This window comes from Poecilia reticulata, linkage group LG18 (genome assembly GCF_000633615.1).
Source record: "Poecilia reticulata strain Guanapo linkage group LG18, Guppy_female_1.0+MT, whole genome shotgun sequence".
Classification (NCBI taxonomy): Eukaryota; Metazoa; Chordata; class Actinopteri; order Cyprinodontiformes; family Poeciliidae; genus Poecilia; species Poecilia reticulata.
The window spans coordinates 8,067,652-8,091,653 of NC_024348.1; the positions used below are offsets into that span (position 1 = coordinate 8,067,652).

Here is a 24,002-nt window from a genome sequence, read left to right on the forward strand (position 1 = left end):
TATATTATGAATGTGAGGGAAACCATAGTTCATTTCTTTCTCTAACTGGTCATGTGTGCTGATGACTGGTTTAACATGTCTACTTTTGGCATTTCAGGTTGTCAATCACAGGAGCCTGGTAAGCATCTTGTACACTTTAACAAGCTTAACCAGTTTGGTTCAGTCTTCCAACATGCAGGACTTGAAACAGACAATGTAATGTTTGCTCTCTCTAAAAAAATAAAAAAAGATTCAAGTTCATTTTATAAGTTTAGAAGTTATAGCCTTTGCTATGTTGATTAACCTGTTTGCTTTCTCTTAGAATTGTTTAATAAAAAACGAATACAAAACAGCATTAAAATATTTTTTAAATAACGATGCAAAATTGGTTCAACATTGAAAAACTGATTGTACCCGTTTTCCATGAAACTAGCAGTAGAAAAGCAGAGGCGTGTCAAACAATGAGCTGTAGTTTGACCTGTATGAGCGCTTCCTCCACCTTCACTCAGCTTTTGTCTCTTCTCGGTTTTCCCCAGTGTGTGGCAAAGCAGCTGGGAGCAAGTCGCGGATCATTGGGGGTCAAGATGCCCAGCTGGGGGACTGGCCCTGGCAGGTATATTATACTGTAGGAGTTTCCTACTGTGGAGGGTCGCTGATAAGCAATGAATGGGTGCAATGAATTTTTTTTTAAATCAGATGGTTAATAAATTATTAAAGCTGCAGCTTGTAACTTATAAAACAAAATCAGTTTTTTACATATTTATTAAAACTATCGCCATGTCATGATGCAGATAATCTGTGAAACACTTTTTTTTCTGTTAAAAATTAGGAAAATGAGTGTTTGATACTTACCGGGATGTGAGTCACCTCCTCAAATTTGCACACACACACACACACACACACACACACACACACACACACACACACACACACACGCAAACATGTCAAGTCAGGTGAGACAGTGTTCTCACTTTCCATCAGTCAGACACGTATGTCAAATCCATCATCAGATCTTATCCCCTCACTATAACAACACTGAGGAACTTGATTTTTTTTACAGATTGTCTGTTACAATAGTGACAGTTTCAACAAAGAAGTCAAAAAAATATTTTTAAAAATAAAAGTTACATACCGTCGCTTTTATCAGAGATGACTCTTTCGTTATGTTTTTCAACATTTGTTGATACTGAAAGAACCGAGTCTAAACTTATGTGCAGACTCTTATTCTTGAGTGTTTTGATTTTCCGTAAGAGACGACCTCAACTACACAGAAGTCCAAGTTGGTGTTGTACAACTAGACGGCATTTCCAACTCAACTAAAGTGACTCGAAAACTCTCTGAAATCATCTGCCATCCTGAGTACGACTCTTCGACAAATGAAAACGACATCTGTCTTCTGAAGCTTTCGGCTCCCGTTGACTTTACTCCCTACATCCAGCCGATCTGCTTGGCCTCAGAGAACAGCACTTTCCACGATGGCCTTGTGAGCTGGGTCACTGGTTTTGGCGTCACTGGTAAGTTGCACAATAGTCACCGTCTCCGACAACACCCCTTGTGGACTTTATATAAAACCTTTACTTTTCTCTTCTAGAAACCCGGCGTATTGGATTTGGATTAGATTCCAGCACTCTGCAGGAAAGTAGAGGTGCCAATAGTTGTAAACAACAGATGCATGTGCTACTACTCTGAAACATTCATGAATTTACTTCTTTTCAATGCTAACCTAAACCCAAATAACTACTTGTGTGCTGGATTTAAAGAGGGAGGAAAGGACTCTTGTCAGGTAACTACAAATTTATTTCTGTAATGTTTTTTTGTTTTGTTTTTTTACCGGTCAGTGGAATAATTCTCAGCATAAAACACAAGGAAGAAGAGTCATTTCAAACTTCTACAAATCGATTGCATTTACAAGTAACAACAGACTCATTTTGTATGAATCTCTGTTTTCAGTATGTAGTCTGGATCTTATGAATATGCAATGTTTTAATCTTAAAGGAAAAAAACTTGGGAGGTTTTTGGCATATACGTTTATATGCTACATTTGTATTTCTAGCTAGCTTGTATGGTGTTTTTCCAAAAATCTATTGTTTTATTCCATTGTTTTTAGTTTCTGTTGCTCTTATTTTGTACTGAACACTTTCTGCCATGACAACTTAAACTTCCCACTCGTGGGTGGGCAATCCTGGTCCTCATGGGTGGGTGTCCTGCAACTCTTAAGAGTCCAACACACTTGAATCAAATAGTTGAATCACCTCCTAAGTGCAGTCAGGTTCTCCAGAACACTGCTAATAACCTCATTATTTGACCCAGGTGTGATGAAGGAGAGACACATTTAAAAGTTGCAGGAGGCCGGCCGGCCCTCCAGGCCTGGAGTTGCCCACCCCTGTTCTACAAGATAGGCTTGTATTGACCAGCGCTGGCATGAACACTGGCAGCATTTGGTTGACCGGCATAAAGCCTTTTTCTTGCACAGTCAGTTCTATGAATTGACATTAAAATTAGGGGTGCACAGATTGCAGTTTTCTATCTGTTTGCCGATTAGCCCAACCTGCCGATTCCAATTTTGACTGGTACCAATTTTTGTTTTGTCTGAAATGTCACTAACTATAGCAGGAAAGTTGTTGATTTGGCAACAGTGGGGTGACTCTTGTTAAGTGCAAACGTGCCGACTTGACCCAGTGGGTGGGGCTAACAGTCACACTTCTCACAGGAGAGCAGGAGAGGACAGGGGTTGGTTTTAAGACATTTGCTGGGGTAGATGAGATCAGGGGATAAGACTGGCTACACATTGAAGTATTGGCCAATCACTGATCTCTCAAAATTAAGGAAATCCTTACCAATAAATCGGCTGCACCCCTAATTAAAATCAAGGTATTTCACAGGATAAAACAAAAAGAGCAGCATTGTTTTTGGTGTCCAGTCCCAAACTGAACACAGGAAGCATTGCACTACATGTAATGCAACAGAACCAAAGAAAAAGCAGACACACTTTAGAAAAACCTAATCAGTAAGGCCAAAAATAAAAGAAAATTTGACAATGAGAGTGTAATATAAAACTGCAATCCACAAGTAATTGTTACTTTTCTTATCTTTCTTCCCCCCTACAGGGAGATTCAGGTGGACCGTTGATGGTTCAACTCCAGAATAGTCCTCAGTGGGTCCAGGCCGGAGTTGTGAGCTTTGGTGACGGATGTGCTGTCCCAATGAAACCGGGCATCTACACCCGAGTGTCCCAGTACCAGAGCTGGATCAATGACACGGTCACTGGCATGGAGCCAGGCTTTGTTACCTTCACATCGCCCGGCATTGACAGTGACCTAAGCTTCACCTGTACTACCACCACCTCCGCCCCCCACACCACCACTTCCACTATGACCACTGACGACAGTATTTTTTGCAGTGGGGAAACCCTGAGCCACTTCACTCACTTCATGGGAATTGCTGTTCTTGCTCTGTTCCTTCAATTTCTTGTGGGCGGTGCTTGGAAGTAAATGTCTTCCTGAGGATTGTGCAATGCACAGATGGAAAAAAGGTTATGATTCATACTTCACTGCACTATAAAATATGTGCTACTAAACATATACTGCAACTTTTAAAATTAAAGAGTTATTTTTCTTTTGAGCAGTCAACTAAATTCATTTTGAATAGTCTTGCTGTTAATATGTAGCTACGTAACATCTGGGTTAATCTGAGCTAACAGGAATATTGTGATATGTATTGCCAATCAAGTACTACAAGTAATCAAATATTGCGACATTAGATATGTGTGAGCCAAGTTGATTTTTAAAAATCTGATCCATTTTTAATCTGTTTTAAATGATCCTGTAACAAGTGTATTTTGGTTTTCAGATATATGGTGTGAATTTGGTGTGTTTTTATTACATTTATATAAATAGCAGAAACATTTTACCATTGTTTTATGAAGTTTGGAGCTTCACTTAAGAAAACTGACTGTTCCTGTTTCAGCTTTGCCCTTTCAACTTCAACTGAGTAAAGATTAAAGACTTTTTATGTTGAATATTCATTTTTTCAGATTTGTTGTTCTTGTCTGCTAAATATGTCCAACAGAACAATTATGCAAGAATCATTTGCAACTAAAATGGTAATCTATATAAATCATGCTCATGAACATAAAATTTCCTACAAATTGTATATTCATTTTGGATAAATACATTTGTCATTTAGCATAAAGTAGAAATAATAATGGAATATGTGTGGCTTTTTTTTAAGAGGAAGACATTAAAAAAATGATCAACCATCATCCAGTAACAATATAACTTGATAGTGGTGTCATTTACAAGATTTCAAGCTCTAATATTTAAGAACACAGACAATATCACACCATATGTAATGTATGGCAGATTAAAATTAGTACCAGAGAACTAAAATAACTTTTTTTTAAGTAATAAACATTTTTAAAACTGATTTACCCGCATTTATTAATAAGTTTCACTAGACGTTTGTAGGTATTCCATGTTGAAAACCTTGGAATTCCTACAAATTCAAAGTATGACAGACCATCAGTGTTACCATTTCTAAATCTATAAATAAATATTGTTTGTATTTATTATCTAAGATTTTAGATTTTCAATTTAAGAGCCCTATTTATGATCTTAGATTTTCTCCCCATTTTACTGCTCTCTCTCTCTGCAGACACTACTTTAACACTTTTTTCAAAACGGTACTCAGAAATGTGTTTTGCTCCATGTTGAGCCATCGTTTCTATGACCGGTTTGAATTCTGCTCCTTTCCCTGACATATTTCCTGCGTGGTGTCCAGTTTGTTCCCCCCTCTCTTCCTGCAAATTAATTTCAACTACGTCGTTGTAGCCCCATTCTTTCTAACTGCACACAATTTGATGAAAACGTCTCGCCGGAATGGAACCTCCGTCTTCCTGCTTTTATGTCTTAATAATTTACAGAAGGATTAAAGGTAACTGAAGCTCAGCAAAGTTTAATGAGAATTATTAAGCTAATCCTCCTGTGCTTATGTTTTAACCCTCTGACCCAAACTGTCCCTTTGGGATGAATGAAATTGTGGGGCTGAAAGACAACAACATTTCGGGAAACAACCAGTCACACCTTCAGTATAAAAGCTTCTTATCCTACAGTGTCAACATGTGTAATCCTCACACCCTCCTCCTCTCCTTCCACCTCCAAATACCCTTCCTATTCATCCATACTAAAATGATTTCAATCTTGTCTTACTTTTTGATAAAGCCACCTTGAACTAAAACCAAATACGATTAGAGTTACCCCCAACCCCTGTGCATCTTTTAAAATCTGACATTTGCTATTTATGGGTGGTCAGGATTAGAAAAGGTTGTAATATTGAAGAGACTGAGGCTCAAACTGATTATACGGAGCACATCTCACCAATGTCAAAGAGAAACTAGATATTTTCAATGAAAAGGCATAAAATCAGTTATTTTATAGATTAGCCTTATACGTAAAACCAGAGTGACTTTAAATGAAGTGAGTTGGATTTCTGTTTGAATGATGCAAGTATTTTAAATGCATTATTATCTCGAAATATCTCTCAATTTATTACTATATAGTAAAATATCACATTTATTCTGGTTAAATAAACTTGTTTCAAAGTCCTCCGTGCAGAGATCAGTGTTTTAAAAAAAAACAGCTTGAGGATTACTTAAAGGGAAGACATGCTAACTATTTGGATGAACTGAAGCTCTTTTTTTGTCTGTCAAAAGACGGCGGTAGAGCTACATTACCAGAATATTTGCTACTGGAAATAAAGGCATCCAGGTTTTCAGGGTAATGTTTGGAAAGATAGCAACATTTTTTCATTTTAAGAAAATAGGCTTATTAAATAGTAAATTATATTTGTCAAAATTATGATATGAAGCAGTAAGTGCCTTTTCATTTCTGGCTATGTTTTTGTAGTTTGCTTTAGGAATGCGCGATATAAACAGTATACCCAGTAGAAATTCGACCAACGATAAAGATCTGTAGACTACTGGCCAACCATGGTGATGCTTCTTGATGATGCAACCGACCGGCATCAAAACAGAAGGAAGCTGGAAGCAGCATGGCTAACAGCGCAAGGGAAGAGCTTGTTAAAAAGGCAGGTGCAAAAAACGTCAACTATCTGGACCTGGTTCGGTTCGAGTTTAACCTCCCATGGTCTTAGCGCGATGCTCAGAAGGAGCGCTGCAGACAGCAGGTTAACAGGGTGCAAAAGCACACAGGACCCGTCAGGGAGTAAAGCTTGCCGTGTTCAGTGGACACAGTTTCTATCCCTCTCACTATCTTGGCACAGTGCTCCGTCACGGTCGGACAGCGGGGAAGCACCGTGGGGCGGGGTGGCGATCTTTGTGAAACCACAGACCAGCCGTGCACTCTGTAAATAATTTGTGCAGTTTAAATACCCGAGTTGTGCTGTGGTGGCACAGGGGTTAAGCACAACCCACGTATGGAGTAGGGGTGTAGTGGTACAATAATTGGTCACGATACGATATGTATCACGATATTTGTTGAGCGATACAATTCGATACGATTCGGTGCATTTTAGCGGTTTTCTGAAAGATTTTAGAAGGACAGAGGGATTTTGGTTACATTTTGTGTTCCATAGACTTGAATTTACTTAACTGAAAACTGATTAAAAGCACCAACTACACAATACCTGACTCTGATTGGACAGTCAAACAGTCTGCAGCTGGACAAAATGAATCAAAGATGCAGTGAGAGAATTAGTTTCTGTCATTTAATTCATGTGGATTTGACATAAAACTCAAAAGTTTAAACGGTAATCCAGGGGCAGAGTGGGGAGATTATCAGCCTCTCTAGATGCAAATGATTCCACTTATGTTTTTTCTTTTGGACACTGTGGCTGCATTTTGGAGTAAAAATGCAGCCACAAATGCAGCCTTTTGGACTATGGGGAAAAAGGCTTTTCTTCCTTGGCTCCCGGAGTTAGCCGTGGCTGTAAGCTGTTTACTACTAGCTGCTAAAGTCGTGGCTCCGCCTCACCCCCTAGTGATCGACTCCCTGCAGCTACGCAGCGCCGCTATTCCCCTGCTTGGATCTCTGAGTAGCTGCCTCTCAGACTGCCAGGATCTCATCGTTCTCTCAGTCTCTGATACTCTGTCTGTTGCTAATAAAAATGATCGATCAGCCATTGTTATCATGGAAATCCTCACTGCGCCGCGGATTCCGGCTGGGGGTTTTTATCCTCTTCGTCTTCCTGCTCAAAACACAGCGCCGCTGCGCGCCCGCTGCGGATGTCATCAACCCRTGTTCATTCTTCAGGTAATCCTTTATATACAGAACAGAAACCGCTAAGCTAAAAACTAATTACGAAGTGAATGCTACCAGATCTCACTGCTTTTGCAGCTGCTCCGTTCGCGGCGCTACTCCTTCCCGCTTCTCTTTCACGGTTACTTGCGCAACTTTAGCTCGTTTCTCAGCAACAAAATACAGCCCATGGTTATTTATTGAAGATTTTACATTTCCAAAAACACAGGAATCTAATGTTTCGTTTCGTTTTGTACGTTTGGAAGCTCATTCCCTCTTACATAACCGGAAAAGCCGGGGAATGGCGGCGCTTTTGACATTTCTCTGACATTCGGAAAAATATGGTTTACTAATTTTAGCATAACTCCAGTTATACTTGGCCTATTAACACAATTGAAAAACTGGTGTGTAGTTTATAATGTGCACTTTAAGCTCAAGTTGAGAGTTACGGCGTAGCAGCGGAGTCTTGCTGCTACGCCGTAACAAATTAGACGTTAAAAAGAGCTATAAGACTATGGACCTCTATGGTTTAACAGATCGATACTCGCGGATGAAAAATCGATACTTTCCTAGGGCAGAAAATATCGATATATATATATATATATCGCCGAATCGATTTATTTATACAGCCCTAATATGGAGGTCTTAGTACTTGACGCGGCCGTCGCAGGTTTGATTCCTGGCCTGGCGACCTTTGCCGAACAAGTCCCCCTTCTCTCATTACCCACTTTCCTGTCAATTAACCATCAAATAAAGGCCACTAGAGTCAATAAAACATTTAAGAAATACAAAATCGAGTGTTAAATGAGTTTTTATAAATATATACATTCCAGTCAGAGATGTTTTTGTTTTTATTCAAATTTTTCTACAAATATAACAATATTGCAATATATGTTGCTACCGCCACCCATTGCAATATATATCGTGATATCAGATCATATAAAATCCATGATATGAATTTCATGCCATATCACAAATCCCTAGTTTGCATCATCTAGTTGATCTATGACTTTATACTTTCCCTAAACAATGACTTCTGTGTTTTCTGCAACATGATGAAGGAAATGCTGTCGGTTCCACTCCATTGAGAATATGCACACACAAACTTGGTGAATATAAGAGGCTGTAGTGATGTGGCAAAAGGTAAAATTGCAGTGATTGGTCTGCAGCGTAAAAAGATGCCATAACTAAAAAAAAAAGTGGTGCAACAACACAGCCTCAAGGAAATTCACCTGTGACTTTTTTAATACAAAGTGTGATGGCCAAATCCATGGCCACACTTTGAAGTCGGTAACTCTTTTATGCACAATTTGTTTTTCATTCAAACACAAAACTTTAGTTTCAGTAAAGCATTTATCAGTTGATTTGGATACATTTGTTCTTTATGTTGGCGCGCACATTTAGTTAGCATGTGTATTTATATCAAGTTTAATTTGTTTGCTTGAGACTGACCTTTTGTTTGTGTTTTGCCGGTACTTGCCTGCTTTGGAGTGGCCAGACAAAAGATGGGGGCCAGGGCTCAGCAGGCTTAAATGCTGATTGGACTACACCACTAGTTCCTGCTGACAGGGGAAATTTGTAGCTTCTTTGTTTAGATAAGTTTTGTATTTAAGTAAATATTAGTATTTAAACTTTAATATTTTTGATTTTCATTTTGAGGGTCTTTAGTTTAGCCAAACTTAGCTGTACTGTTTGTTTTTGTGTTTGTAATTGTATTCTGTTTAGTTACCCCTATTGTGTCTTAATTGGTCTGATCAGCCAGTATATAAACCCCTGTGTGTCATTTCTTTGKGAGGTCAGTTATGTTTGTTTGTGCAGCCAGTTTGTTTACATTTTTGCCTGAGTTCAGTTTTGTTTCTTTGACCTCTTTTATGAGCTCAGTTCATCTTTTTGTCCTTTTATAATCTTTGGGTTAAAATAAAAAACCCTATTTTTCTAATTAATATCCTGTGACTCCTCCTGTTTTAACTCGGTCCATCACACAAAGATTGATGACAAAATAGTCCTGTTTTGATCTATTGAGGGGTAAAAGGGTAAATGGAGAGAATATTTAATTTGGCAGTATGGTTGGGGCCATTGTGTGTTTGAAAAGAAAGTCATATTTGCTTCATATACACAGAACTCCAGTGACTGTTATGTCAAGAAAGGACAGTAGTAATGGACGTCCATCTGCTGCCTGCAACAGTCAGTGTAACAGCACCTTTAGAGGTTCATTACTGCATCAGCTCAATCTTTTTTTAATGTATTTGAAAAAGCAAATGTAAATTTAGCAATGATGACCATAATATTTATATAATAATCAAGTGAACCAGTTGATTTTCTAACTTCAACAGGCTCTGTTGAGATAATTTTCAGTTTTATGACTAAGCTTTATTGACATGAGATTGAAAAATGTTTGGAAATTTTAGTTTGGTCTTTTAAACTTGTGTTTCATTGCTGTACACTCACTGTAACACAGACCAGTGCTTCTCAATTCCAGTCCTCAGGCCCCCCCTGCTCTGCGTGTTTTAGATGCGCCTCTATTCCAGAACAGCTGATCTAAATAATTTCATGACCTCTTCTGAAGCCATCAAGTACTGCAAAACCTGTTAATCACCCACAGATTCAATCCAGGTGTGTGGCAGAAGGGAAACATGCAGGGCAGGGGGCCCGGAGGACCGGAAATGAGAAACTCTACGGTAAACAGTTGAATTTCACTTGTTACCTTTGCGATGTTTAATCATTGTGATCATTTGTGCTTCTTTATAGTTGTATTAACCTCAGACGTGGTCAACATTTATAACTGCTCGAGTATTAACAGAAAATTATTGCATTTCTTTTCAATTTGCCCTCTTAGTTGACACAAATCAACTATTTAGTAAAATGGTTTCCCAGTGTTTTTGATTATTAGTAGCTGAGTGGCATCCTGAACTAAATGGTAAATGGACTGAACTTATATAGCGCTTTATCCAATCATTTTTTACCACTCAAAAGCACTTTACACTAGAGTCACATTCGCCCATTCGCACTCAAACGCTCACACATTTATACACCGATACGCAGATCTAATTGGATGATCTATTGTTAAGACAGAGAAAGTCTTGATTAATAACCTTGTCTAGCTTATTTGAGTTGCACGGCATGACATGACCTCACTTCCCAAAAACGCTCCGTGCATAGCGCTTCAGGTACATCATTACCAACTAAGTGATCCAGAAAGGCAAGTTTGGTTTCATTCTTGTTTTTTTTTTTTTTTAGATCCAAGTCGTAACAGAGAGAGCTCATATGTGATCAGAGCACTTTATTGGACATCGTGTCACTTTGAGTGGAGCTAAACACAAAAGTATTTCATGCTAAAAACCAGAGAAAAGGGAGTGGTGACAATGGCTCTTCAAGGGCTTGCATGGGGGATCATTGTGATGATCGCACTCTTCTCCAAAGGTGAGAAAAAAATATTACTTTTATTTCTCTTTGATTGAAATACTGTTAAAAAGCATCGCACATCATCTATAAGCATCGAATCAGTCATTTGCTTTGCAATTCACCTCTGTTACCCAGGGCCCGGGGACCAAATCTGGCCTGCTGTGGCTTTTCATGTGCCTTTCTAGACTGCAAATTACATTAATAAGTTTTTCTCCTGTTTTTCACAAATCTGCAAAATTTGCACTAAATCAATAGATCTCCGCATTTTTTCAGATTTTAGTTTTTTTTGTTGTTTTTTTTTTAATTGGCCAAATACATTGAGTTTAAGTGACTCAATGTATTAAGTGGGTTTAAGTATCATGCATTAGTGCAAATGTAAAAAATTCCTTACAAATATTTATAAATTAGCACCACAAAAACAATAGCAAAATCCTGGATGGACTGATCAGTGAAAAGATGTTAAGTAATAGTTAATTTTAAGAAACACTTATTTAATGCTAAAACACTTATAGTTAATTTAGTGGGATTTTATGAAAACATTCTGGCACAACAGGCTCTTTAAGAACATTCAGATTTTTGATATGGCCCAAAATGAAAATGAGTTTGACACGCCTGGCCTACAAGTAATTTATCTGTGAGATTATATCCATAATTAACAGAAATGCTTTACCAGAAGAAAACTGATAGATGTTAGTATGACGTGGTTTGTTGACAGGTACAACATGGAAAAGGATGCAGAAAAAGAAAACAGGATTATGATTTAGCAAAACTAAGAGCTAAGGAAATGTTCAGTGGTTTTGGTTGAATCTACTAAATCAGTGGATAAAAGACGACGGGAGCAGCCGCTCTATTTGCTGCACTAGGATTTGGAGGTGACTGTGTTTTTTCATAGTTAACATTTTTAACTGAATAAACATAATAAGGACCTTTAGATTAAATAATAAACATTTCCACATATCATCTCCGATATCCACCGGACTCTCAGTTGCCCGATATGTCAGCTGTTTGGGATTCTCCTCTGTTCTTACGTCACTGCGCTTTCTGATTGGCTACCTGTCACATTCAACAGGTCGTATTCTCATTCCCAGTCAGGGAAAACCCTACAAGTTGCGATAAAAGGCCAAGGCAACCCAAATTGGGCATATTCGGGATTTAGCGGGAACACCAACATGAATCTGACGGTTCACGCGCCCCCCCCTCCCCCTGGGCCGCAGTAAATTTTTCCAAGTCTTGACCGGTCCGCGGTAATAAAAAGGTTGGGGACCACTGTACTAAATGTTTGTGTTTATTTAAGTCTCTACAGGTGATCTCAAAAGACTGTCACACAAACTTGTGGATAAACTGCTGAACTATCAATGATATACAGACAATTGTCTTATTTAATATTATTTGTTGTTGCAATTTTTATATTGTTGATTTTTGGCTTCATATATGACAGTGACAAAATCAGTCTCTTAATATCAATGATGTAAACACATGACTGTAGTGAGGGGATATAAGATCTGATGATGGATTTGACACAAGTGTCTGACAGAAAGTGAGAAAACAGTCTCACCTAACTTGTTTGGCGTGCGTGGTGTGTGTGTGTGTGTGTGTGTGTGTGCGTGTGTGTGTGTGTGTGTGCGTGTGTGTGTGTGTGTGNGTGTGTGTGTGTGTGTGTGCGTGTGTGTGTGTGTGTGTGTGTGTGTGTGTGTGCAAATTTCAGGAGGTGACTCACAACTCGGTAAGTAAACAACATTCCTTTTCTAATTTTTTAACAGGAAAAAAAACTGTTGTACTTTTGGGGATTTTTTACCTTTAAAATGGTGAAAATGATCACATGTTGATTTGTAAGATTTTTGATCAAAGTATTCAGATCCTTTGAACGTAATGCTTACAAACACAAACCTGAATGTATATTTTTGGGGTTCAATATGATAAATTAAATTTTAATCATAGTGTGTTGTGTTGATCAATCCCATAAAATCCTTTTAAAATGAACTGAAATTGGTGTTTGTAGTATCACAAAAACAGGTATGTCTAAGGCACAGTAGAGTCAGTTTTGTTAAATATTAAGTTACAATGTATATGGACTAAATCTAATTTTCAGTTTTTTATAGCTGTATTAAATATTTCAAGCAACACATTGTTAAAGGGGCAGTGTTACGTAAAATCAACTTTTTGAGCTTTATGTCATGTTATGTTATTCCCACATCAAAAACATTCCTGGAGTGTTGCTTTGTTTCTCCATTAATATTTGAGAAATCCCCTAATCTGTCTTGGGAACCACTCAGCTCCGCAAAACGCCTGGGTGGACCTAGCTCCGCCTTCAAGGACAAAGCTCCTCCTCCGAGCTGCAATTTCCAATCTTCCGACTCGGACCCTCCCTTCCCTGCGACTCCCCCACTCCGCTTCTTCAGACTAGTCAGCCACAATTAGCAAACATCTGGTGGAACTGCACATCAGCTCAACTTTCTATAATAGCTGCTTCTCAGTGAAACGCTGATTGTATTTCATTTATTTCAAACAAGTTTTTAAAAACAAGCAATCAGTAGGACAGAGAAAACATCTGCATGCATAACCAAGAACAAAATTAGTTTACCACTACTTTTCTGTTTGAAAAGGAGTATGAAAAAGTGAACACTCATTTAATACCATCCCTCATCTCAACTTAATAAAATATATCACTTACTGTCTCAATAATTATAAAAAATTTGTAATTAAACCCAAGTTATAATATTCATGCGCCTGTTCAATATACTGTTCTACAGAACCAACAAAAACTATATTACATCAGCAAAATGGTTACAAACTCACTCATAAAAAAAATCTATGGATGACATCAATAGTAATAATGACAATAATAAATAACAAATGGACATATAGCATCAGAATAATTAGTAACTCCTTGCCAATGTACGCCTAGATTCTTAATCTGTGTTATGTAACAATAAGTAAAATGTAAAAAAAAATTTAAATAATAATGATGGTATGTTAACATTAACAAGTTGCCAATAGTGGTAATAGTAACATAGAAGAAAGGAAGGGGGAAAAAACTTTTGTGTTAATTTTCTTCTTCCCTGATGAAACGTTAAAGGGTTAATAAAGGAGCGCCATTGTGACTTCCTGAAGGTAGACTTTCATAGAGAGCAGGAGTTTTTAAAGAGACAGAGGTCTAATTTCAAGGAGTTAAATTATGAAGTCAAATTTCCAAGTTATATTTGATATAGGTAGCACTTTTATAACAACTGTTGCTTGATTGTGCCATAAAATGGCACCATGTGTCTGGAAAATGCATAATGCTGCCCCTTTAACAAAGATTTGCCTGTATGTTCTGACCGACCCACTGTTTTAAAAACAAAAAAGATTATGACAATGGACCTCGAGCAAAAAAAAAAAAATTAGCCTGGCGACTAAAACAACAACTAGACATATCCATCTTTAAAATTAAAAATCCCATTTCCAATCAGATGAGTTTCTCCCCAGATGAAATACATAAATTATTTGAAATATACAACAGGAAATTATATAGTCAACCCAAATTAACCGACCTTTCCTCAGTAAAGTAGTTTCTAGACTCTTTAGATCTCCCCTCAATTGGCGTAGAGCAAAATAATTGGATATCTGCAGCTATAACACTGGCAGAGGTGGATAAACCCATCTCAAAATTGAAAACAGGTAAGTCACCAGGTGGTGATGGATTACCAGCTGAATGGTATAAAATGTTTAGGAGTTATATAACACGTTTGTTGCTAAATTGTTTTAATCATGTGCTTAAAGGAGGTGAGACTCCACCTTCCTGGAAACAAGCAATAATATCCGTTATACCTAAACCAGGAAAGGATAAAAGTGAATGTAGCTCATACCGGCCCATTTCGGTCTTGAACATTGATTATAAAATATTCACTTCAATAATTGGCAGTAGACGAGAAAATATTATCCCCGAACTGATTGATACAGACCAGACAGAATTTATTAAAAATAGACGTACACAGGATAATGTGAGGCGAGCGTTACACTTATTTGACATCATGAACAGAAATAATTTTAAATCTTTAGCAATTAGTTTTGATGCTGAAAAAGCCTTTGATGCTGTACGATGGGAATACTTATATCTGGTCCTACAGCGGTTTGGCTTTAATAACACACTCATAAATTGTTTAAAATCAATATACAGTTCACCAGCAGCCCGAATCAAAATAAATGGTGGCCTTTCAGGAACATTCCCTTTGGAACGAGGATAACGGCAAGGATGCCATCTGAGCCCAAGTCTCTTTGTACTTTTTATAGAGCCACTTGCTCAAAAAATTAGGGAAGATCCAGAAATTAAGGGAATCATTTTTAAGGGAAGAGAATACGAAACATGTCTATACCCTGATGATGTTCTGGTGACCTTATCCGACACAGATACCAGTCTACCTAACCTCATGTCCTGCCTCCACCTATTTGGACATTATTCAGGTTATAAATTAAATATTGGAAAAACTCAGACCCTGTGCTTCCACTACTCACCCCGAGAGGATATAAATAATTGGTTTAAATTTAATTGGAAGATAAAAACCATGAAATATTTAGGTATTAACATTACCAGAAATTTAAACAAAATATACAAAGCACAAATTATGGTATTATGACCAATAAAGTAAACAATAACTTGGACAGGTGGGCTCCCCTGATGCTCGATTTGTACAACCAAATAGAAATAATAAAAATGATCATTTTACCTCAACTGTTGTTCCTTTTTCAATCTTTATCAATAGAAATTCCTACCAAGCAATTTAACGAGTGTAACCAGATCATCTCCAGATTTATATGGCGGAATAAGAAACCAAGGGTTCGCTATAAAACATTACAATTACCAAGAGATAAAGGAGGGATGTCACTCCCGTTTGGAAAATTATTACAGAGCAGCACAACTGCAATTTGCGGTTTACTGGTGTGAAGAGGGGTATGAAGCAAAATGGAAAGAACTAGAATTAAGTCAAATCGATATCCCCCCGCAAGCTCTGCTGGAGGATAAACACCTCAAGACTATATGTTCAGATGAGTTGAGCGTTTCCACAAAAGTCCCCCTCAGCATCTGGTTTAGAGAGTTCCGCAACCCACTTTTAGAGAGGAAAACTAGGCTATTAAGATGGATTGAGCATGGTGGGGATTTTGTACAAGCACAACTTGACTCAAAATTCAATCAACTAACCAAAAAAGGCATTACGTCATACTGCGTGATTTCCTCTGGAACCGATCTGGATAGTTTCCAACAACTGCAAGAAAAATTTGACCTTGACCAATGAGACTTTTTCAGATACTTGCAGCTCAGGCACCACTTTAATAAGAACATTAAAATACCGGAGAAATATGATCAGGACCTCATTAACGTCTTCATTGATGCCTGCAAAGGTAAATCCTGTAAGAAGAGGCTGTCCAGATTACATGTGTGCTTAGAAGCTATTAAAAAACATCAACATTATATATTAAAATTTCATGGGAAAGGGAGGAAAAAATATCACTGACAGAGGATGAGTGGCTAAACATATGCCAAATTAACTCCACCACCACTAGCTCAGGATGCTGGAGGGAATTTTCATGAAAGAATATTGTTAGGTTTTTCATAACCCCCAAAAGAACATTTTCCCAGAGCGGCAGAGCTGAATCTGGGCTTTGTTGGAGACGATGTAATAATGTGATGGCTGACCACTTTCATATTTTCTGGGACTGCTCATTGATTTATTCCTATTGGTCAAAGGTAACCAAAGAGATGTGTAATTCTTGGTTTTGAAATTGAGCACAACTTTAAAACTATATATTTAAGCAACTTACCAAATGAACTCAACACTCAGGATAAGTACCTGTTGAAAATACTACTGATAGCAAGAAAAAAATCAATAACAAGAAAGTGGCTTAGTGGGAGCCCACCGACATTGAGAGACTGGTCAGCCACCGTAGAAGAAATATGCTAATTGGAAATGCTCACCTTCTCCATAAGACTTCAGGAAAAACAAAATTAAAAAATATTGTTTGAAATGGTTAACATATAGGAACTCGAGAGTAAGTTGAGTATCATTATTTCATCATCAGGTGTGATAATAGGAGTCTGGTGTTGAGTGGCTTGGCAGGACTTGGTAAATCTGGAAAGAAACTCCCACCTGTCTGACTCTTCACGGAACTTTACATACGCTGTAACATGTTTGTCAGTTATATGTCAGTTTTAGTTTTATCTTTTTGTATGGTATAGCTGTCTCCCTCCCTTGGTGACCTCTGTTTTTGAGTGCCGTTTATTGTCCTAGTTGTGATATTTCTTTTTCTTTCCTTTTTCTTTTATTGTTTTTTTTTTTCTTTTCCTTCTTGTTGTTATGGTTTGCCCTGTATAAAAAATTCCTTCAAAAATAAAAGTATAAAATAAAAAATGAAGTGAAAACTATCAATGCCGTTACCCTGTGTGTTTTGTGATTGTTGTAAAGCCTGTGCCATCCATAACAACAGCGGGATCATCGGAGGGCAAGATGCGTCTCCAGGAAATTGGCCCTGGAGTGTCATTTTTACCTCATTCGCCAAGCTCTTTTGTCAGGGATCTCTGATCACCGACCAGTGGGTGCTGACAGCTGCTCAATGCCAAAGGTAAGAAGCTATGGTTTGGCATTTTGTTTGTGATTATGAACAAAACCCCGGCAGTAACCAACTAACGAGTTGCACTTCATAGGTTTCTTAGAGTTGAGTTATTTTTCAAAGACCTTTTCAAATTAACCTACCGTAAATTCCAGACTACACAACACACCTGATTAAAAGTCGCATGCTCTAATTTTAGAAAGAAAATAAATGTTGTATTTGTACAGGCCGCACCGGATTAGTAAGATGGTAAATTGCAGGTGACCCACATTGTAATATGACATATTTACACAGAAAGATATTACAATTTTTAACTTTTAATTTAATTCGTATAATAAACTCATACATATTGCAAATGCTTTCTTTCGAACAGTGCTTGTAACACGGCTACCTTAAAATATACATTAAAAAGTAACCGTTTATGTATCAGTAACATAAATTACATTGCTTATACTTTTTTACTGAACAGTGCACAAACAACATTCCAACATCTCCGTCTCTAGGATCTTCATTGTCGTTATTAACAGTCCCAATGAGAGGCAGGTCAAACATAAATTATTCTTCCATTTTTACGATTTATGGCCTGATGGAATTCTCTGCCATCTTGGTTTGAGTGAACATGTGGAAGTTAGCAAGTTTTTCCCCGTAGTCAGGGAAGGAGCTGCTGATGCAAAGCCCTGCATGCCCTGATGGACAGGCCTCTTCGTCTCATAAACTGAGACATTGGCCACCACAAAGGCCCACCTCTAAAATCTTCAATTCTCACTTCGGTGGCGATTCCTTTAGCCTTCAGTCTGATCTGCACAGTAGAAACACTGCAGCCACTTTGTCTGTGTCTTAAGCCAGTCTTAAAGAAAGTTTTCAAGCTTTCATCATCTTTTTGCTTTGACTCAGTTCTTCATGCTGGCGTCTGTCTCACCATCGATTCATTTATGCCAAGATTATGTCCTTCTTGTGACACGTTCAGGAACTGATGGACGCAGGGACTGAACAGTGAATACAAAAACTGGTGTTTATTAGGAAATAAACTACTTCTTGGTCAGACAGGCCGGGGTCAGAACCAGGGAATCCAAATCAGGGTCAGGCAATTCCAGATCTCAGGGTCAGACAGACAGGGGGTCAAAGCCAGGAGGTCCAAAACCAGTGGTGGGGGTCAGGATCGGGGACAGGAGAGGCAACTAGGCAGAAGGAAGAGACAGACAGGTTAGTACTGGGCAGTTAACTCAAGTTACTACAGCAGGCCTGAAAGTGTTACCGCTGAGGGTTTCACAACAATCTGACGCCGTGCAAGGGGAAGATCCGTCCTTATATGGCAGCAGCTGGGGATCCGGGTGATGACGATCAGGTGTGAGTGGTCACAGCTCAGCAGCAGCTGTGACATCTTGAACTGGCAGAATGATCGCCTTTAACGTAAAAGCTGCATAATATGATTTTCTTTGAGTGTTTTCCATGTTTATGAGAGCGAAAAAAAGAGATTTACTATACCGGTCATTGATGTGTGAAATTGTTCTTAATTTATTGTACAATTTCATTAGATCTCTAAACTACCCCTCAATTTCATTGGTCTATTGCAGTGTTTTCCAACCCTGGTCCTCCAGGCACACTGCCCTGCATGCTTTAGGTATTTCCTTGCTTCAGTCCAGCTGATTTCAATTGATGACTGATTAACAGGCGTTTTCTGAACTGTAATCAGTTGAATTAGGCATATTAAATCAGGGAAACCTCAAACATATAGGACAGTGTGCCTTGAGGACCAGGGTTGGGAAACACTGCTGTATTGTTATGAGGCAAAATGTTTTTGGCAGTGTGGGGGAAAACAACAACAAAAAAGAAAAACATGCATTAGCCTCACCTTTGTATAGGCCGCAGCGTTGAAAGTGTGGGGAAAAAGTAGCGGCTTATAGTCCAGAATTTACGGTAGTCAACTGCAGTAAACTCAGTGATGTGAAGCCGTCATGTCAGGTCAGCAACTGGATCAAGGATGCCAGTTCTACAAATCTTTATTATTGAATTGAAAGCAAGAAAAACAGTTAAAGATCTACCTATATTGATACTCAGTGACAATCATATTCAAACACTTTCTTCTCTCTTCTTTAAGATACTTCCTTTTTGGTGACACAGCTTTGCACTTCGGTGCCACCATTCAGTCTGGATATGGTAGCGTGACTCGGAGAATTGCCGATTTTGTCTGTTACGAAAACTATACCTTGCACAATGAAAACGACATCTGCCTTGTGAAGCTGTCGGCTCCGGTCAACTTCACTGACTACATCCGACCGGTGTGTTTGGCTGCAGAAAACAGTACTTTTTACAATGGAACCAGGAGCTGGGCCATTAGTTTAGGTAATTTCTACAGTTTTTGTTTCTTCACATCAGCTTTCTGTACAAAACCATTGTTGAATTCTTCAAAGAGAAATGACCCTTAAAACTGTTTTTTCTTCAGAAACGTTGACTTCCCCGTCTATCCGGGAAATCAATCCATCAGTACTTGGGAACACAAAATGCAACTGCATCCACAAAAAGGTCGGCTATACCTATCCAATAACAGAGGACGTGATGTGTGTTGGAAGCGAAACTGTTTCAAAGAAAAAGATTGACGTAATTACCTTTTTTTGTTATTTTTTGGTTTTACATTTTAAGCTAAATTGAACTTTATGAAGTTAAATCTGCAATAAAGAAGCTTTAAGTAACTTTTCTAGATACTTGGTGAAACTATTTTGTAACAGTATGCTATGAGACAGATAGTCATGACTCGGTCAGAAACAACCAATCAAACTCAGAAGGAGGGTCAACCATGCTTATGTGTAGAGTTCACTCCCTCACAATTACTCTGCTGCGCTATAGTTTCTCATCAGGAGAGCCTGCCACAAATGCTAAGGCTGGTTAGCTTAGCCACTGATCACAGCAGATAAACTGTTTAGTGTTTGTCCAGCACATTGAGCAGCGCAAATATGAGCAGTGATTGATAGCGCTACAACAATCCTTCTCCTGATTTCATTTCTGTAGATGACGGTAGCGCTGGGAGGACGCAGAGGGGTTGGGTTTCTTTTTCATAAGAAAGTTACAAACTGCAGCTTTAATTCAATTTAGTCAGTTCTTATCTCAAGCAATTTAATGAGGTGTGTTCTGCCTCACTTTGTTGAATATAGTAATAGTGTTTTTGTTTATTTTAAAAAGGGCTCTGACTTTTTTTTCGGACCACCTTGGAAAAAAAAAAACAGTTTTAACAAACATGTTGTAAAATTCTTCCACAGGGAGATGAAGGCGCAGCTCTAGTGACCAAGAAAGACAACATCTGGGTCCAGAGTGGGATTCTGAGTTATACTGATTACTATCAGCAGCTACCTTCTGTCTATACTCGTGTGTCCCAGTACGAAAAATGGATCACCGACAGAGTCACTGGCATGAAGCCAGGCTTTGTTACCTACACCTCCCCAGGCATCGACAGTGACTTGAATTTCACCTGTCCCCCACCTACAACTACCACTCAGCGCCCCAACATTTCCACTCAGCGCCCCGACGTTTCCACTCAGCGCCCCGACGTTTCCACTCAGCGCCCCGACGTTTCCACTCTGTACCCCAACTTTACCACTCAGCACCCTTACTTTACCACTCTGCGTCCTACCACTGATGACAGCATATTTGGCGGTGGTGAAACTCTGATTCCCATCGCTCGCGTCTTCCCTCTCTCTGCTCTTGTTCTGTTTCTCCATCTGTTTGTTGGAGGTGCTGGAAACTAACTCATAACTTTCACTCATGCTGCACTCTAGTTCATAACCAACTCTTCATTAGAATCAAAATGTTGATATTGTTCGTCTGATTTAGTCTCATTTCACAAATTAAGATTTCTACAAAGCAAATAAAGGGTGTAATAAGTATCTGATCATTAATTTAACAGTTCACTCATAAAATTGAAAAAATTGCTTTTATTTCCCTTCCTTTACATTGTGTCAGTTATATTTGCCTGAATGGCAAATGTCAATTAAATCTCGAGTGATTAACACAATTTTGGAATTTTTTACCAATCACTGGAATTACTTAAATATGAAAACAAATGCTGATTAGTCATAAATGAACTGATTAAAATAATTTAAGGCTGTACTTTTCTGATGGTTTTAATCTTTTTTGAGTCAACCCCATGCTTCAGGGTTGGAAGAGACGGCAAACCTTTTGGTGTCCAGTTTGACAAAGACGGTAGTTTATGAGTCTGGTGAGGGATTTTAATACGTCACAGGAGAATTTTAATTCAGCCATTCCAAAATAAATGTCAAGAAGCAAGGATATCTTGATGACCATAGTGAACTGTGACTGCAAGTATAAGACCTGCTCGACTACCTTTAAATTAATGGTAATTTTGAAATGCCTCCTGGAAAAAACTAAGATGACTTGTTGTATGTGTCAAGTAAAAATGTGACCTGAAAAGTTGAAGCATAGGGAGAAAGTTGAGAAGTTTAAAGCAGGCTTAAGTTATAAATAGATTTCATTAGTTTTGAACATCTCGCAGAGCACTGTTCAAGCCATCATCCGGGAATGGAAAGAGTGCAGCACAAATGTAAACCTACGAAGACGAAGCCATCCACCTAAACTTCCAGGCTGAACAAGGAGATCATTAATCAGCCAAGATATCCTCAGCTCCGGTGGGCAAATCTGTCCACAGGACAACTATTATTCACTCACTGCACAAACATGGTCTTTATGAAAAAGTGGAAAGAAGAAAACCATTAAGGAAAATCATATCATATGGGACTGAATAGATCTATGCAAAATACAAAACCAACTGTCATGTTTTTTTTTTATTATTCATTAATTTTTAGCCATAAGATCATCAGCAGAGACAGGGAAGCTGGTCAGAGCTGACGTGAAGGTGCATGGAGCCAAATACAAGACAATGCTGGAGGAAAACCTTCGGATTGTGCAAAAGGCTTGAGACCGGAGCAGAGGTTCACCTTCCAGCAGGACAACGGCCCGAAACATAAAGCCAGGGCTACAATAGAATGGTTTAAAACACAACATATTCATGTGATAGAATGGCCCAGTCAAAGTCCAGACATAAACCCAATCAAGGATTTGTGGCAAGATGTGAAAATGGCAAGATGTTCATGAACGCTCTCCATCTAATTTGACTGAGCTTAAGCCATTTTGCAAAGATGAAAAGGCAAAGCTTGTAGAGACAAACCGTAAAAGACTTGAAGCTGGAACTGCAGCAACAAGGTGGTTCTACAAAGTACTGACTCAGAGGCTGAATACTCTTCGCACCACGCTTTTCAGCTTTTTATTGGTTAAAAAAAAGAAAAACATTTTTAGTCATGTCTATTTATCTACCTGACTGTATATCACTGTGTTGATCTGACACAAAATTTCAATAAAATATATTTGTTTATGGTTGTAATTTGACAAATTACAACCATGTGAGCCATCCGGCCCCGCTCCGGATGGGGGCTTGGGTTACTCAGTTGCTTTTTATAAATTATTTCATATACAGTGAACCCTCGCTGTAACGCGGTTCACTTTTCACGGTATCGCTGCTTCGCAGATTTTTTTGTGCAGTTTTTWTTTCCACAGTGTTCTTCGTCCTAATTGACCATATGATTGGTAAAAACAGTCTCCGCGCTACCTGAGTGCCAATAACGTTACGGTGTTTAATACAGATTGGCCACTAAGGAGATGGAAACTGAAACTTTCAATGTTTGCTGGAGAAAAAAAAACTGTGGCCAGACGCAGCGCAAAACCTGACCGGAGGCTCGTTTGATGAGATCCGTCGCTCTGCCGTAGATACTGTACAGCAGGGAATCTGGCGGTGCAGGTTGGAGGAGACACTTTAATGACACGACTGCGGATCACATTAATAAGGCCCGATTGATGCACACGCACATTCGCTGACCTGAAAACAGGTTTTGTTCTTTGGTTTCAATGTAGAGTATTTATTTATGCTGTGTAATAACTGTAAAAAATAAAGGTGACTACTTCACGGATTTCGCCTATCATTTTCGGAACGCAACCCCTAAGAAAAACAAGGGTTTGCTGTAAATGTAGTGTTTACTTAATTTTTTTCTACAGCAAAAGTTTTGTCAAAAAAAGCGTAACAGGCTAAATTTCAAAATGTTGTAAAAACTTATTTTTTAATAAAAATGTGTGGGGAAAAAAACAGTCCATGCATCCTCATTCCAAACACATTCACTTAAATTTTCACTTTATGGTACATGGTCACATTCTTTATTGACTGTATATCAAATATATTTTAAATGTAACTGAAGATATGACATAATACAATATATAATCAATAAAATACAAAGACTTAAATCTTATTTAGACTTGGTCATCAAATCACTACGTCGCCTGTAGGAATTTTTAATGTCCAGCAGGTGTCAGTATTGAGTGACACAGTATCGACACAGTATCAATACAGTGTTGCTATGAGTCGAAACGCCTCATTTACCCATCACTACTATAAGCCTTTCTTATGGTGGCCGCCGTACTTTCTGCTTTAATATAAGGTTATGTAAGTGTAACCCGGGTGTTAAATTTCTAACTCCTATTTCCTAATTTTTTCCAGTTTCTCCAACCCTCTTTATCAGATCACGTGATAATATTGATAATAATGTTGCTCTCGCGAGATTATGAAGCAGCCAATCACTGCTCAGTATCGAAGTCACGTGTGCCACTGCGGCCTATCTGCCGGCCATATTAACTGGGTGGGGAAGTATGAACAATAGGAGGGGAGCAGAGCTACAGGAGCCGATTACCATCAGCCAGGAGAGATGGCAGGTTGTGAGTAAAATAAACTGC

The 24,002-nt window shown here is 38.5% G+C and overlaps 1 protein-coding gene, 1 long non-coding RNA gene and 1 pseudogene across 2 annotated transcripts in view; 2 read left to right on the forward strand and 1 right to left on the reverse strand.

Moving 5' to 3' along the window:
* LOC103480425 (serine protease 27-like) overlaps window positions 1-3,993 on the forward strand; it is a 5,457-nt pseudogene extending 1,464 nt beyond the window's left edge.
* A 6,511-nt stretch (window positions 3,994-10,504) lies between these two features.
* LOC103480402 (serine protease 27-like) lies at window positions 10,505-21,317 on the forward strand. Its single transcript, XM_008435333.2, has 6 exons — window positions 10,505-10,652; window positions 12,340-12,357; window positions 17,072-17,228; window positions 19,315-19,559; window positions 19,660-19,814; window positions 20,471-21,317. The coding sequence occupies exons 1-6, from the start codon at window positions 10,562-10,564 to the stop codon at window positions 20,954-20,956; spliced, it is 1,152 nt and encodes a 383-aa protein (XP_008433555.1). The 5' UTR covers window positions 10,505-10,561; the 3' UTR covers window positions 20,957-21,317.
* Window positions 18,210-24,002, reverse strand: part of LOC103480400 (uncharacterized) — a 40,088-nt gene continuing 34,295 nt past the window's right edge. Inside the window, exons 3-5 of the long non-coding RNA XR_536087.1 lie at window positions 19,069-19,214; window positions 18,472-18,633; window positions 18,210-18,394 (exon numbers count right to left, since the gene is read on the reverse strand). This is a non-coding gene — a long non-coding RNA (uncharacterized LOC103480400). The remainder of the gene's footprint in view (window positions 18,395-18,471; window positions 18,634-19,068; window positions 19,215-24,002) is intronic.